At 35.6% G+C, this 16,634-nt stretch overlaps 2 protein-coding genes across 8 annotated transcripts; both read right to left on the bottom strand.

The window, feature by feature from the left end:
• Positions 1 to 583: 583 nt before the first annotated feature.
• On the bottom strand, positions 584 to 8,839 carry snx12 (sorting nexin 12). 3 transcript variants are annotated; one of them, XR_014124825.1, is made up of 6 exons: positions 8,458 to 8,829; positions 7,470 to 7,565; positions 6,581 to 6,705; positions 6,338 to 6,428; positions 5,025 to 5,336; positions 3,758 to 4,653 (listed from the first exon to the last, which is right to left on the bottom strand). XR_014124825.1 is itself a non-coding variant. In XM_081718922.1 (5 exons), exons 1-5 carry the CDS (start codon positions 8,620 to 8,622, stop codon positions 3,486 to 3,488), a joined length of 633 nt encoding a protein of 210 aa, XP_081575048.1. In that variant the 5' UTR covers positions 8,623 to 8,839; the 3' UTR covers positions 584 to 3,485. The 3 variants fall into 3 exon arrangements, 2 of the variants coding, with proteins under 2 accessions (XP_081575048.1, XP_026860641.1); XM_081718922.1 differs by lacking the exons at positions 3,758 to 4,653; positions 5,025 to 5,336 and adding an exon at positions 584 to 3,641 and having other exon boundaries at positions 8,458 to 8,839; XM_027004840.3 differs by lacking the exon at positions 5,025 to 5,336.
• A 625-nt stretch (positions 8,840 to 9,464) lies between these two features.
• LOC113573383 (porphobilinogen deaminase-like) lies at positions 9,465 to 16,631 on the bottom strand. 5 transcript variants are annotated; one of them, XM_081718920.1, is made up of 15 exons: positions 14,872 to 15,083; positions 14,266 to 14,470; positions 14,089 to 14,142; positions 13,707 to 13,779; positions 13,478 to 13,527; positions 13,035 to 13,090; positions 12,787 to 12,864; positions 12,452 to 12,538; positions 12,237 to 12,312; positions 12,013 to 12,126; positions 11,785 to 11,823; positions 11,444 to 11,563; positions 11,244 to 11,297; positions 10,670 to 10,756; positions 9,465 to 10,301 (listed from the first exon to the last, which is right to left on the bottom strand). In XM_081718920.1, the coding sequence occupies exons 2-15, from the start codon at positions 14,293 to 14,295 to the stop codon at positions 10,128 to 10,130; spliced, it is 1,092 nt and encodes a 363-aa protein (XP_081575046.1). In that variant the 5' UTR covers positions 14,296 to 14,470; positions 14,872 to 15,083; the 3' UTR covers positions 9,465 to 10,127. The 5 variants fall into 5 exon arrangements, with proteins under 5 accessions (XP_081575046.1, XP_081575044.1, XP_026859404.2 ...); XM_081718918.1 differs by lacking the exons at positions 14,266 to 14,470; positions 14,872 to 15,083 and adding an exon at positions 16,575 to 16,631; XM_027003603.3 differs by lacking the exons at positions 14,266 to 14,470; positions 14,872 to 15,083 and adding an exon at positions 16,575 to 16,627 and having other exon boundaries at positions 12,461 to 12,538.
• Positions 16,632 to 16,634: the final 3 nt, after the last annotated feature.

Raw genomic sequence — 16,634 nt, forward strand, 5'->3', positions numbered from 1 at the left:
GAAACACCTATCAGTAAAATAATGTAATAAACTTTATAACATTTAAAAAAGGCTCTGCCGTAAGCTGACTTTTCTTTTTTTATGCTAACCTATCTAACATTTTAGAATACCATATAGTTGTTCTTCTGCTGTGCAAGTGTGCCGATACACACGCCAAGTAAGGGGAGTACCAGCACTTTTCCCCATTTAAAGCAGATAAGAATAATTAATTATAACAGAAGAAAGCTGTCCCTATCAAGTAAAATTGCAAAAATACTCCTAGGCGCTACCTTACTCATTTAAACCAATCAATCAATCAGTCAATCAGTCAAAGTTTATTTAAATAACGCTTTTTACAACTGTTGTCACAAAGCAGCTTTACATATGATCGGGTCGAAGCCCCTATTCAGCAAGCCAGAGGCAAAGGTTTTGAAAGGCGAGACAGTAGGGAGTGCAAGTCGTAATAGAAAACCAGATTTGGTGATTAATAGTGTATCAGTGTGCCATGGACCAATTTGGGAACAGTTAAGGATTTCCTTCATAAGGCATGCAGTAAACAAGAGACTTCATGGTGTTAAGGAATGGTCCAGGGACAAGTTTCAAGTTTGGTTTCAAGTTTGGTTTATTTGTCACATCCATAATCATACACAGTATAACTCGCAGTGAAATGAACAACTGAGCAGGGAGGACCAATCTCACTTGACCTCCACCTGTATCTTACACCCAGAAGGAGCAGGGACAGCTCAGAGAAAAGGAAAGGATAGAGAATAACACAAGAAGGTAACATATCAGTAAATCTGCAAACAAAGGCATATGTTTATACATAGACATGTCAGTGAATATTAGCTAGACCTTTATTCAAATATTTAAGCTCCAGTTCGAGTTTAAGAATTGAAAGTGCGTATGAGGGTATGGGAAAGGCTGTCAATGACCAACAATTGTTCATGTAAATGGAAGCCATATTTAATTAAGTGCCCACTCAGTGTATTACACTTGCTGGAGATTTGCATAGTGAACATTAGAACCTGCTCCCTTCTACCTGAAAGTGCTTGTTTCACCCTGCACTATTTCTTGCACTCTTTATACAGCACAACTTGAACCACCACAACTTAAAGAGACAGGGAAAACATGCCTCAAGACTCTTTTTTTTGTACTAGCACACTACCTGTTTGTATGTCCAAGTCTCTTATGGTCTTTGAATATAGGCCAAATGCACACCTGCTCAAGACGCAAGTGAATGATCTATAGTTACTTCAAGGCACTTGAAAAATCAACAGCCCTCCACTTAATTCTCTATATAAAAAGTATGTCCTTTCTTTGGGTATATTCTCTTTGATATGGTTGTATCTTAATGGTATACTTGGGCCTGTAATAGCATCAGGATTTCTTTAATGGAGACAACTAAGCACTACTGTAAGTTTCTCTAGACGAGAAAAGCGTGTCTGCTAAATGCTGTGAATGTAAATGTAAATTACATGTAGAAGTGCAAACATGCAAATGGTCAAAAACCAGTGAAGGCAGCCATCACAGGCTGATAAGGATTACAAAGAATGAAATATTATAGCACAATTAACTTATTTCAGGTTGTGTTAGTTGTTCTATGTGCTGCAGAAGAAAACATACAGCATCTTACTGTGTATAGCTACAATATATAGACAAAAATAGTATATTGTGATTATATTTCTAGATGTTATGAGCCTTGCAAGATATTAAAAACATATCAGTGAACCCTCAATGTAATTTGGCTAAAGACTGGCCTTTATTGACCAGACCAAAATTGTTCATATTTAATCCAGGTAATGCTGAGATTGAGATTAATCAAAATACCCACAGAACACTCATGTTTAATTTCTGAAATCAGTTTAGATGCACAGACCCCACAGTAAAATATTCTGTGATTGTTAAAGGGCTTATTAATATATTGCAGCCTTCTAAAATATGGCAGAGTTCAGTAATCTGATAAAGACTTGCCTGAGTTAGATTGTGCAGCCCCTTCAAGATCAGTTTAACCTGGTCTCTGAACTTTCAAGCCCCCATGAATCATATATAAATAACCAGATCTTAAAAAAGCTACTCATGCCAAAAAGAGTACAAACTCCTTGATGTATAGTAATGGATTGAATTCAGTGTGTTTATCGGTTTTACCATTCAGGCAGTTCTTTATGTATTGATTGTACTGTTTTGTCAGTTTATGGCTGTGATAACTAAATGTGGTTATACATTGTATCCTTTTGCTATTGTGCATTATTTATACACCAGAATGACAGACTCCTCTGTTGTAGAATTCATGAATAAACACTTTTTCCTGTTTACTTTGTTGCATGTCTTTTTGTGGCTATAAAAGTGTATTTGTCTTGAGTTTGTGTGCCTGAATGCATGTTGAGTGGCATTCCAGCAAAAGCAAAGACGCTTTTTGAAACTTTCAACTTATTTCAGGTTCAGTAATGAACTGACTTGCAGGAATGTAACATAGTATGTGCTCCAGTTCACTGCCAAGCCCAGTAAAATAAACACCAATGTAGGATTCTGACCTTTGTAACCCTCTACGATGTGAGGGCTACCTACTGTGTTGTAAAATGGTCATCCACTCGTTGGCATTGCATATAATAGAGATAACCTATGTATTTGAGAGCTTTTAATCTTTTGTGCAAAGAAAAAACAAAACAAAGTAATGAAAGTCTTATGATGCTAAGATAACAAAAGAGTGGAAAGTGGTTCACAACAATTCTTGCTAAATTTGAATGCTTAAACATAATCAGAATAATAATTTTTTTTTTTTTTTAGACTGGAGTCTCATTTAATCTCCTCCAATTTGTCATGGTGACTGAACTGCAAAGCTCCCCTGAGTAAATCAGTGGGCACAGCTTTACATCCTTTAATCTCATCTATTACATTTTCAATATTAAAAAAACAAAACAAAACAAGTGTAATCTTAGTTCAGTGGGATTTGGATCAATGAAGGGTCAGTGCTCACGGTTTATATAGGCATCAAAAATATCCCCATTAGCTTCATGTGTCAATCATGCATAACACGCAAATTCACATCAAGCTCCCTAAAACCTAACTGAGTGAGAATAAGAGTGAACATTGAATATGATGTCAGCATATTACAAATGAAAATGAACTTTCAGTGGCCAAGTAAAACAAAATTGAAAAATCTTGTGAAATTTGTCTCTGGCTTTACAGATTTGAAATAAGAGTAAATATTTACATGCAAAATGAAAAATGCTAAATATGAATTAGTGGTGAATCCCTAAACATGGTATAATTTAACCAGTGTCATGGAAACCAGCCCCTAAATGCTGTACTAATTTTATACACCAGATGCATGTAGGTTAATATTCAACCGTTAGAATGAAAGTGGTAAAACAGGAGACGACATTTTAAATATTTAATTAATTACAGCAGTTGATAGCTAAGGAACACTAATAACTACTGGTTAGGAACAGCATATTTAACAGAAGCAACTATTTGACAGACGTATCGATTCACTGTTTAAACCGCCTTTATATTGCGTCTTGTCTCCAGGTAGTTCTACTCAATGTAAATTTCCCGAACGCAATTTTATGCTTAGATTTAAATAATGGGTGTGTAGTCACGTACCTTAAAACAGTTGAAACGCCACCTGCTGTTAAACAAGAGGGGGGGGGGGAAGCAGTGATCTGTGAAAAAACAAACAAACAAAAAAACAACCTGTGAACCATAAATATGTCTGACCTTAAAAATTACAACGGTAAAGTAAAATGAAATAATAGAATAAACGAAATAGAAGCTTAAGGAAGAAGGCAGAAGGAATTTTATTTACTTGAAGAAATTACAGGGATACATGAAAATAACTACTGCACTTAACAGGTTAATAGTACAGTCTTGAATAAGCAATATGACAAAAATAACAGAAATAATCTAGACAGACATGTGAAAACGTGCCATCTTATTATTTTCACAGTGAGTGAATATGTACATTCCCAACAGCAGTGTTGTAAAACCAAGATAAACTAAATATGAAGTTTGTATTTAAAAAAAACAAAACAAAACAAAAACCAACCTTTGCAGTAAATGTTTTGATAAAAGAGCAATTTAAAAGTATATATATAAAATGGCACATGGAATGGGGAAAGGGAATACATCTGATTTTACAAGGGATGGTCCCAATTTACTGTCTGTCATTTTCTATTTTGTAAATTGTTCTGAAATGCATGACATCCAAGCCAAAAGAGGAACACGAAAAAAACAATTTTCTGTCTGACATGACAAGCGAAGCTTGAATTTACAACACTGCATACATCTGGTACTCACTATGGAACATTTTTTCCTGCCCTGAAGGCACACTCTTACTGACCTTACTCTGACTTATAAACACCCCCCACCCCCAAAAAAATAAAACCCCACAATTATTCATGCAATATAGCATATTTGCACAGCTTAGTCAAACCATTATTGGCTGGCTAGGCTTTTATCAATAAAAGATCTCAAAAAAAAAAAAAAAAAAAAAATTACAGGTCAAAAAGATTAGATTTTAATTGCCAGTTTTTTTTTCTTCTTTAAATCAGGGTTCATTGATCATGTATCTCTCTTCTTTAAGAGCACCTGAATGAGCGTGCTAAGCATATACACACGGCACACAGATGAGGGAGTCCTCGAAGGGAAGTAGGTGTCTTAGTCTTGCAGTAGCATCTGAGAATACAAGTGCAAACCATATGATGACATGGCACTGGTGATTGTAGACATTTTGATGACAACAGTGGGAGACTAAAACTGGTGCAGGTCAAGGAGGCCTACCACACCTTAAAACTAGTGGCACTATGAATGTTTTGATGCATCTGTTTATGTAAAATAATACTATTTCTTTTTAAACTTTAATTTGATACAGTGCAATGACTGAATTTGGGATGGTACATATTTGCCAAACTATAAACTTTAACAGAGAACTGGTGACTGTAGAGCTGTAAATGAGTTGGTGATAAAACCAAATGTGTGATCAGTGCAAAACACACAACAAGGAAAAAAAACAAAAAAAACAAAAACAATAAGCAAAACTGACTTACCTGTTACATTATGCAGCAGACTTTGAAGAACCATGCAATCATGACATGCGGTCTATAATTACCAATTGTCATCTTACTAACTGATCGTGACCAATATGCATGTGATGGGCAGATGCAAAAATAATTAGCAAAGCAACAAAATGGGGCCAATATTAAGTTGTCTACTGCAAGTATGGGTATGATTATGCATTTCTTCATGAGAATTAAAATCATAGAATTAGCATCCATGCAGATACTGGGTTTCCCCAAAAGTAGTTCACAACATTATGATTTTGATAGTAAAGAAAACCTCAAAACTTACTTCATTCATACCTAAAATGGAAAAGAGAATAAATAAGAGGAAAACAAACAAACAAAAAAACCTCAGTACTCAATTTGTTTTAGGTCATTAAGTCTCCAGTCAGCAGTGCTCACTATTTTTGTTATACTTTATTTACAGACCAATGTCACAGGCACAAACTGATCAACACAGGTAGAGAACATAAATAGAGCCATTCTGAGGAAAATGACTACTTTGGCAGGACAACTTTTACCAAGATAGCAAACACTTTGTCCTCTAGGGAGCAGTGTTTCAAATCTCACACAATTAACTCCTGTGTGCGAAGTAGCACCTCAATGCTCCTAGCTGAGGGTCATCGAACAATACTTTTACCTCATTACTAGTGTACTGAATGTGAAGTCCCACCCTAAATTTGTAAATGTAATACCATTAGTCAATCAATCTTAAGAATTTTACATCTGATCATTATGGAGACTTGCCCCTTATAATGCTCACAATCTCATATGATACTTCTAGTGAATTCTAATAAGGTCCATAAATATTTGATCAGCAATAAATGGATAATTTATTACCAGAGACCACTGTGTCAACATAACCATTTTTGTAAGACTATGAAGCATCATGTACTACAAAATTTGTTAAAGGACAAGGAAGCACTTGAATTTCAGTTTGAATACACGATCCATTTTTTGCAGCACAGACACCACCAGCTACCCAAGAGGACAAAGACATAAACCACCCATCTTTGATTAGTGCTACAGCTTTCATGTATAATCATATAATATACACACACTAAGTAGTACATTGGCTGTAAAACAAATACACTGTGTGTGTAAAGAACAAACCTCAGACACGTGTACAAAACATCTGCCTGATAAATTCAAGTCCTGCATTGTTTATGATGCATCTAGATTTACTTGGTGTAAAAATAAATGTTACTCTGCAATGCTTGCAGATGAGTGGAAAGAGAAGTTGATAACAGGAGAAAGAAGACCCGCCCCAAGTGCCGGTTTGGAAAGCCCTACTGCCGTACTTTTCCTGGGATGTAGTTCCGATCAATGCTCTCCTCCTGCAGGAACATGTGAAGACAGCGCTCGTTCTGGGCCAAGGGATGACCAGCAATTCTGGAAAGACCGGATAAAAGTACAGCATAACATAGCCCAACATCTCCTTCTCAAGATACTAATCAAACGTATTTACTCAGTCATGTTTCTTAAATTATACATGAACACATCATAAATCCCTTCCAGACTTTTAGTGTTCTATTGGCTGCTACCTGTTAATAAACTGTTCGAGTCCAACTCGCCTCTCTTCAATGAAGGACTCCTCAAATATTCCCTCATCCCCACGAAACGGGAGCTGTCTCTTCAATGCCTTCCCAGGCAGAGGAGGCACAACAATCTAAAAGGCATTTTCATGAGCATGTTTCAACATGAATGAAAAAAACCCACAAAGTACAAAGTTAAGATTATAATGAAAGCAATCAATCCCGCACCTGGATCTTTTCAAACTATAAAGTCAGAGTGTGGCCAAGGGAATTTATGTAAATAAAAATGCTAGTGTTTCTTTCTGCTATGTGATATTACAACTAACTAGGCTGTCAGTTAAGAAGAAAGATTTTTTTCAAATAAGAACATGGCCAATGAATCCTTTTTGCGAGCAACATTTAGCAGGAATTCAAACCTAAACAAGCAGAGGCATCTCTGTAATGTTGAACAGTGTTTTTAACACTCCACTGTGGAGTCTCTGTAGCAGCAGCGGAGTGTCACAAATATGTTGAGTTCAAAACAACGGGTTGACTACCTGACTCATCATTACTTTCATTGTTAGTGCATTCTGATGTTATATGATAATTTAAAAAAATTGATCCGACATTAAATCAATCTTATCCAAATTCCATGGGTGTATTAGCCCTCATCCTTATCTTTAGCAAATAGGAGATTAATAGACAAGTGAAGAATTCAAGTAATACTAAACCCAAAATCTTTATAACCGCATTTGTCTTGTGTGTGTTGTCGGGCAGTATTTTAACTTTTTTTCTTGATTTTTGTGTAGAAGGTGATACGGATAATGGCCAAATGTTTTAACATTTCACACATTTATCACCATCCCCATTTCATATCACCGTATGGCAGTATTTTTTAAAAAGCTGTTCACTTACGTACCTTACTGTCTCTTTCCAGCTCATTTTTCAGCCACTCAAAGTCACTGTACCTTCTTCGCACACAAGACTCCTTCAACTTGAAAATGGGGAGATTAGTCTGTTTGCAAAACACAGAAGTAGACTTCATTAAATTGTCAAATAGTTTTTAATCGCACTTCGAGTGCTCGAATCCAAAATGATGGGTACACTGACCTTCCGAGTGGAACTACAGTGAGCGTCTATTATACTGTTTAAGATAATATTCCTGTGCGACAAAAAAGTGGCTAGATGTAACATATATGCAATACCCAAGGCCAGCCATTACACACAATTACTAATTATCTATCTCCGAAGATGATTCTAGGCATACACACACACACTACATTAACAAAATCTGAGGGTAGCCAATTATATTGCTAGTTAATGTAGGAAACTAGTCTACTACAAATTGTTAGAATAAATTAGGCATAGACGCTAACCGCTACGAAGTTAGCTAACCTAGGTTAGTCAGATAGCTGGCCCGTATGTATCGTGGTTACTGTAGTCACCTAATAAGCTAACCTACCCAAGTTAGCTAGTTAACTAACTAAATCTAGCTAGCTAGCAAGCAATTAATAAAACGAAATCCTATTTTGCCCATATCTAAGGTTAGTTTAAGTAGCTAGCGTTAGCTAGGATTAGCCGGATGGGAGTATCAAAATCCAACAGTGCACAGCTAGCTAACTTTGCTAAACGCCAATATTATGTGATGTTAGAGGTTTTGTAAATTTACAGCTACAGTTTATATTAAACAACGAAAACCCCAAATACTTGCATCCGTTCAAAACTTATAATTATATAGCTAGCTAGCGATAATTAACAAACGCCAGTCTGTTTATATACAAGTTATCTAGCTAGCTAGCTATCAGCTATCTAGCAAGCCAGGTAGGCCGAAACAAATTCTAGATAGCGAGAACCTTAACCACCATAAGATTTATAGCTAGAGATTTTAGCGATATAGAGTAACGTACCCTCATTCGGACTTCATAAGTAGTGAAACGATTCCGTCCAACTCCAATGGTTTGGGGGTCATAGACGTCAATTTCCAGAAAATTACTCGGAGGTCCGTAAGCATCCGTGAGATCCTGGGGTTTTGAGTTTAACCGGCGAGTATCAGCCACCGTGGATTCAGACATTTTTATTACTGGCTAGCTAGCTACTTCTGGATGTAGTCTAGGACACGCACAGAATGTATTACGTGACTAAGGCATGAAATCAAAAAAGATGACACTGACTAGACACTTGGTTCGCCTCAACTCAAATTCTGCAGCTCAGCAGTATAACAGGAAATCCCGTCTTTCTCAACCTTGTGCGATATTTGCAGGGTTTTAGAAAACGTTGAGCCCGTGTGATCGACCCTGTTTTCCACCATATCCAATCAGATGCCCGAGTTTACCTTCACTGACAAGTGATGGTCCTATAGATGTACTATGGTTGAAATAGGCGGGCTTTATAATGTCTAATCGTAAAAATGGCAAGGGATAGAATTCGAAGATAAAATTCTTAAGTCTATGTATATCATCCTTAAAGATGCTAACTTTAAAATTTTATTTAATTTAATTTAGCAGATTTTTCCAATAAATCTTGCCAAGAACTTTAATAGCGTGTCTACCCACGTCATTCTGGACTAATCTAATTGGATTAGATAATATGAGATACATCCAAGATTAAAATCATGTTAAATTGCCATAATATAAAATAAAAAGTAATGCAAATAATGCACATAATTCGGTAGGTCCTAATCCACATCCTGCAACTACCCTGCAGTTTTTCCTGTTGTAACACACGATTGGGCTTTTGAAAGGCTGGATAAGTAACGTGTTGGAGAACTTGAGAACCCTAAACCGTAAAGTGCTATGGTACTCTTGGACAGAGGTGGGGGAGTTATGTGCTCAAATGAAAATAACTTATTGCTATGGGCAGATAGTAATAAGAAGTATTTAAAAACAATGTTTGAAATAAAAAAGGATAAAAAGGCTTTTTGAGTATGCCTACAGGCAAATGTCTTATATTTGAACAGGTAGAGAAATATGAACAGTGATTCAAATTAGGTCAAAGGTCAAATTAAGAGCAACTTTATGTACTACAAAAAACTCAGTCTGATATCTTCTTTAAATTTACCCTGTGATGAATTCCTCATATAATTTCTTTTACGACTAATTATTTTCTCCTTCATTCCCTCAGATACAAATGTCTCAACATGCCTAACATTTCATTATGGATAGCTGCCCATTATTTAAAACTGAATCCCAACAAGACAAAGCTGTTAAATATTGCTGGTGATACCTCCCTACAATAATATCACCAAGATTACCTCCTTTGAGAAATCCCTGATCATGTCAACCAAAAGCACAAGAAATTAGGGCATGGTCCTGGACGACCAGTTATCCTTCTATGTCCATGATACTAATTTGCATGTTTCTCTTTTTCTGTTTTCTTGTCAATGACTGACTATACAAGACAAGTAGGTGTATGTAATGTATCCTCAATTTTTACTGAATTAGTAAATACTTTTAGAAAGATGTAGGGAATAAAATAAATACCTTTCTAAATTGTACGCATGTATGTGTATATAATTATGTATATAATATAATTATGGGACATTCATACTTGACTACTGCATAATGGAATGTATATATAGCTATCGTGCATCGTTGAGTTGTCGGGCCACTGTCAGAATCTCTTTGGCCCCTTTACTAAGCAACAGATTGGCGAGATCCACCCCCAACTTCTCAGCGGCATCCTGAGCTGCTCCTGACACCTTCAGGGCTGTAATTCCCACACGCTGGACTTCCTCGTCAACCTTCTCTTGCTCCTAAATCACATGAAAAACATAAGATTTATGCTTCACTTTATACAAAAAATGAGTGTATTCTTAAAAAAAAAAATGCTGTTTGCATAGGACTTTGGACCTGAATCACTAAAGTGCTGGATCAATAGGCTACTATTTCTACATTAACAGCTGTTTGTACTATCATTTAGGAATAACGTATACGATAGTTTATGTGATTTACTCTAAACAATGCAGAAACAAGTATTCATTATTTTCGGATAATCACTGCAAACTCTGTACACACATTCTATTGATACTATTTAATGAGCACATTATATATACACAGTTCAATACTCAAAGTATAAATTGGCAATAAAAATAAGGGCAGTAATTATTTGGGCTATAATGACCTGATTGTCAGAGTCAATGCTGGTCTGCATTGTCTCTTTCAGACTATCTGATCCATCCAAACTGTATACTGCTCCAGTCAGATAAAGCTGATAAAACAGACATACATGATCATGGGAAAAACATCTTTTTTAGATTATTTGTTATCATTTTTTCATTTGCTTGACTTGTTACTGGTTGCTACTGGACACAAGGGTTAAATCAGATGGATTAGGAAACTATCCTATATTGACTAGCCAAGGTAGCCAATGAAGTGGAACTGAACTGGGTTTCCAATGGAGAAATGGCTCATCCCTTATGCTTTAAAAACAGTACTGTAGCAGTACTATTGAGACTAAATTTATTTTTAACTGAATATTACATCCAAGTTTAATGGAAAATTCTATTTGATAACTGGGTGTCTGGCATGATTCTGGGAGAAACTTTATGATGCTAATTGGTAGTCTTAATTTATTTTTAGACACATAAGCCTCAAACATCCAAAACTTCAAAAGCATAAATTATAATTGTGTAAAAAATTGTGTAAATTACATTTTCCTTCAAACTATTTCATTATGTTTTGTTTTGTTTTTCTACCTGGGAATTCTTCACTTCGGTGTGAACAGCAACTGGTACACTGCATCCCCCTTCCTGTAATAAATTGCAATATATTACAACTGGAAAAGATCTACAATTACTACTATATGATGAAAGTTTCTTAAAAAGAGAGAGGTGTGTCAGTGATAGCATAGACATATATTTTAGAGAGTGGATCCAGGGAACAGCAAACTTCTTACCAAGTGTCTAAGGAAAGCTCTCTCTGCAATGGAGCGCAGGACTGTGTCAGGATCATGCAGAACTGACACCATCTCCAGAATGTCCTGGTCTCGAGCCCTCACCTCTACAGCCAGAGCCCCCTGATTCATATCACAACACAACCTAGAACGTAGACTGAAACTACAAAGTAGAATATCTACTAAACTGTCAAAGCTAATGAGCTACTTTTATTGAGCTACTATATGCAAATACTTGAAACCACAAAACCTCAAAGAGAATGCAAGCTGCACACCACTGTAACAAAACTAAAAACCAAGGATTGTAATGACCCATTATTATTAAGAAATATCCACAAACTCACTTGTCCAACTGCATATAGGCAATCTTCAGGATCAAGAATCTGAAATGACAACAAACCATGGAAGTAAAAACATTTCCATAATATAAATGGGAATTGTAATGTATAAATAGGTTGTTTAATTATATTAAACTACATTTTATTATATTGATTTTATTTAAAAGCAAGTTATTTTGAAGGTTGCACTAATAATTGAGGACCAATCTTTGAACTAAATAGAGGCAGATATACCTGGCTGATTCGGTACTCCCACCCCATTCTCTGTAGTCCAGCTGCAGCCAGGATAATGGCAGAAAAGTCATTGTTCTCATCCAGCTTCTTTAGACGAGTGTTGAGATTTCCTCTCTAAGACAAGCTACTAAGGAAGAATCCAATATCATATATTTAAGCAAGCAACCAACACTGTTTAACAAAACAACTGCACCTGAACTGAAAACAGCTCATTAAAAAGATACAATGTCTTTAAACTCCAGGTGAGGAAACCTTTTCTTTAGCTGTGCAGCTCGGCGAAGAGAACTGGTGCCTACAAGACTAAAGAATAAAGATTTTTTAAAAATATTATAAGCAGCATATTTCAAATATAATTTACTGGGCTCAATATATGGACCATCAATTAAAAATAAGCACATAAGCACTGAAAAAATAACCAGCATCTTGGTTTTCTGAGCACCTGCCATACCTCTTGCTTGGTAGTGATTCAAGGGATTTTCCAGCATTTTGGGGGTGCAGAACTACTGCATCATAAGGATTTTCTCGTCTTTGTAAAAAAAATAAAGTTTGTTGGTATGTATAAAATAACATTCTATATCAATGCAGTGACAGTCATCTCCAGCCAATAGTCAAAGAGAATGAGTACACAAATTTACTTAATTAACAAATTAACAAAATAGTGTTGTACCATCTATGTCATGCTTCATTAAAGGTTGCTTTCAGGATGAGAAACATATGAAAATCTTTGAAACTACATATGTTTCTCAACAATGAGGCCACTGTTTTTCTACTTACTTGAGCACTGCTCCTATAGTAAAACCTACAGGAAGACCTGTGGGAAGATCTTTTAAGGAGTGAACAACAAGGTCTACCCTATAAGAGACAAAAAGATCAAAAACATCTTTTATACTGAAACACCAAGAGTATTGTGTTTCAGTGAGCCTCTGTGCAGATCAAATATAGCCAGTTGAAATTACTGATGCAGATGGTACTTAATGCAACACTAGATTGAAATAAAGGGCTGATTTACTCATTTCACTTACTCATTTCTTTCCAAAGCATTCTCTAACTCCTTTGTGAAGAGGCTCTTTTCACCTATCTTTGACATATAAAATGAATACTATAAATGAATGTTTTTTGAATGCACATTACAAAAATTCAGAAAAGAAAAACAATCTTTAAAATTTCTCTCACAGGAAATCTGTCAAAATATTCTGCTATTATTCATTAAAGTCTATTCTGTATATTGCACCACTTGATACTTTTAAATTAGAAGCTATGCAAGCTGTTCTGCCTGCTGTATCTGAAACCAACTCAGACTCTCTTTACAAATATTTTAATATGAATGAAAAAAGATGAGAAATTATTGTTTTGATTTTTTTGAGCTCAAAGGGTATTTCAAAATAAAAGTTAATTACACGGAATTACACGGAATTTTGAGGAAAAATGCATTATTTTTTGCAATTTTTCTAAACAAAAGGCTTACCTTTGATAAAGCTGTGTCAAGAATTTTGTCACCCGTTGTTGACATAGCCACTGAAACAAAACAGTGTTTTACAGTGTTGTAATAATCTATACGGTCATTTATATAATTTGTGTTTAACTGCAACTGGCTTGGTGTATCATGCCTAAAATGCTAACTTCTGTAGCTTCAGAGTGTATAGAACCAACAAGGTACTAAATTAGTGTTTCACATTTGTCCTGTAAGACCTTACCTATTTCCAAGTGCACATCATGGTAAAACTCTCTAAGTCTGTCTGCAACACTATCTGTCTGAATGCGAGCCAGCTTGAGGACAAAAGCAGTGAAACGATTAGTTAACACTACTCATTTATACGCTAAGGACACAGTGTCATCAAGAAAGATTCAGTGAATTAAAGTAGCTGATTTATAAGTCCTTTTAAACATTTGCTGCATAAAATACAAATACAAAACAAATAATACAATTATATGAAATTATGCGGTTTTAATTACAATGCGTTTTATTTTTAACTAAAAACTACATTCATAATTTCTTACTAAGAGTTACTAAGACTGATAATCAAAACATGTAGTAATCATTATCACTTAAATTACCTTATGTTACATAAGGCTCACCTGACTTTTTCTGGTTCCAATACGGATTACCCTGCTGACTCTGCCATCTTCCTGCTGTAAAATATATATACATATATAAAGCTACCATGAAAGTTGGAAATTATTCTTCCCAATTTCACTCTGCCCAAAAATTACCTCTCTAGGTAAAATTAGTTTTTACTACAAGGCACCTCTTACCCTGATGTACTTATATGCCTCATCTGCCATAGTCTTAATGTAATGAGCAATGCCACAACTTTGGTGCTGTGGACGCTTGCTTTCACCAAGAACGTGTAGAAAAAGTATACCATTACGCCATCACGGTATGTTTACGTATGTTTGCTGTGGGGTGGGGGGATCTCCACCCGGTATCCTGGCTTTTGGCGATAAGAATGCCTATTCACTGTGTCCGTTATACAGAAGGGAGGAGTAAAGAACAATGATCATCTTTCAGATCGACACTTTCAGGCAAGCTTCTACGGACGACACAAAAGCCCGACAATCCTGGTTAATACTGTCCCTCCTTTCTATCAAGCATACAGACACAGAAAAACCTCGATTATTCTACTCATCCTCATATGACAGGATTCATGTTAAAACAGGTTTTTCTAGTCATTATATTAAAGAAGTGTGATAGTTCCTACATGATGAGTAATTGATTACCTACTAGCCTTGGTTTCTATATTGTGTCATTATACTACACCATTTTCACACTGGAAGAGGCGACTGTCGGCAGAAATAATTTTAGTTTTATAAACGGCTAATCGAATAGCATGGATTAATGACACAACTGATAGATGTTACCTGAGAATTTGTTTCGGAATTTGTTTCTACCGACATATTCGTAGGGTTAAAGACATTTAGCTAAACGCGAACATAATGTTACATATCTTAACAAACCACGACGTTTAACTGAAGCATTCTTCAGGACATTGTTTAAAAATATTCGTGTTAAACTAGATTTCGGTAACGACTCTTAACACAGGTAAACATTCCGGAAATCGCGTGTAGAACGTGAACACCGAAGAACAAACTGGTAATAGTATTCTTTCCAAAATAAATGTTTTTTTTATTTTCAAAATAAAGGTTTAGGTTATGGCATGATCCTTAAAAAAATCAGAGTATGTTACACAAAAAAAAAGCCCAACTAGTTACAAAATAGTTTAAGTGAGATCTTTAACAAGAAAAATAGTAAGACAGTGAAAACATTTCAGTTGCAAAAAACCTCCATTGGTCCATAAACACTTAACTTTATATGGACAGTTTTTATAGTCGGTGCACCTACTAAACTATTGTTGGAGGCAATGAGTTTACTCTGAGAAAAAATTGTGAATTACACTAAATTTAGAAAATACAATTTTGAAACCTAATTCACACACAGCAACATAGAGCGGAAGGTCATAGGTCCAGACTATTCAGTTAATTTTTATGAAGGCCCTTGCAGAACTGCAACTCTTTCACTAATAACTGCCCCTCTTTAATGAAACAGGACCCTTGTTACTGAAATCAGGTGATTCTCTGAAATCAGGGCTGTTACATAGGATCAAATTTAATTTCCCCGTTAAACACTTGAAATGTGAATATGAAATCCAAAGTTTCCAATACCAAAAAGAAGCTGATATGATTGTAATTTAATCACATATATTTTATAAGCATGAATATGTATTTAACCTACAAACTATGAGCAGACCCGTACTTGCAAATTCTAATACTAAACCTGCATCTTATGCAGCCACTAAAGAATTGTATAATAATCAGTTTACTGAGTAGTTCATGTACATCTTCTCAGTCAGACATCCAGCCCAGTAGGAGGCGGTGCAAACTTTTTTTATTGAAGGGTATAACGAGCCAATAAGTCTATATTTGTGCAAAGACCAATTCAGTTACGGAGGCTCCTACAGATGATACAGGCTAGCCTGCCATATTGTCATGTAAGAATCTAAATCACTTAATGACTGACAATTAACTTATTATACAAGCATTTGTGTTTGTAAAATGCCTTTAAATAGTTGTTTTCTTTTATAATGCATTATATTTTGCCTGCAATACTGTGCACAAATCTGTGTAACTTTAACAATCAATAGCCCTATAAATGTAGACTTTTTTATCTTAGTATATTTCTAAACCTAAAAGGTGCTAACATGCATCACTCAGCCAGCACTATTTGTTGGCTATTTATTTTGGGACAGGATAAAAAGAATAGCGTAGGAGGCTACAGCTATTATGGAATTTACTGTAATGCAAGCAAGCACTGTAAACAAACCTACAAAATCTAGATAATGACGCAAACAATATTTTTAAAAATCTAAAAAGCAACCCCCAAAGAATTAACAAAGCTGAAGTAGCCTACACTTAATCTTACGTTACGATTTCAAAGTATGCTATTTTGTTCCTAAGGCACTAAAACTAATTTCAACTAATTGTGACACTTCCCTATAAAACTAACCTACTAAAAACACATAAACGTACCGAGGAGATAAAGGCAAATGACATGTCTTATTACGTACCTGCGCTAGGACCATGGTGACCGTCTGGCAGGAAGGCACCCGCATGGTTTCCACGCGAAT

This window comes from Electrophorus electricus, chromosome 8, assembly GCF_041902795.1.
Source record: "Electrophorus electricus isolate QZ-2024a chromosome 8, ASM4190279v1, whole genome shotgun sequence".
Taxonomy (NCBI): domain Eukaryota; kingdom Metazoa; phylum Chordata; class Actinopteri; order Gymnotiformes; family Gymnotidae; genus Electrophorus; species Electrophorus electricus.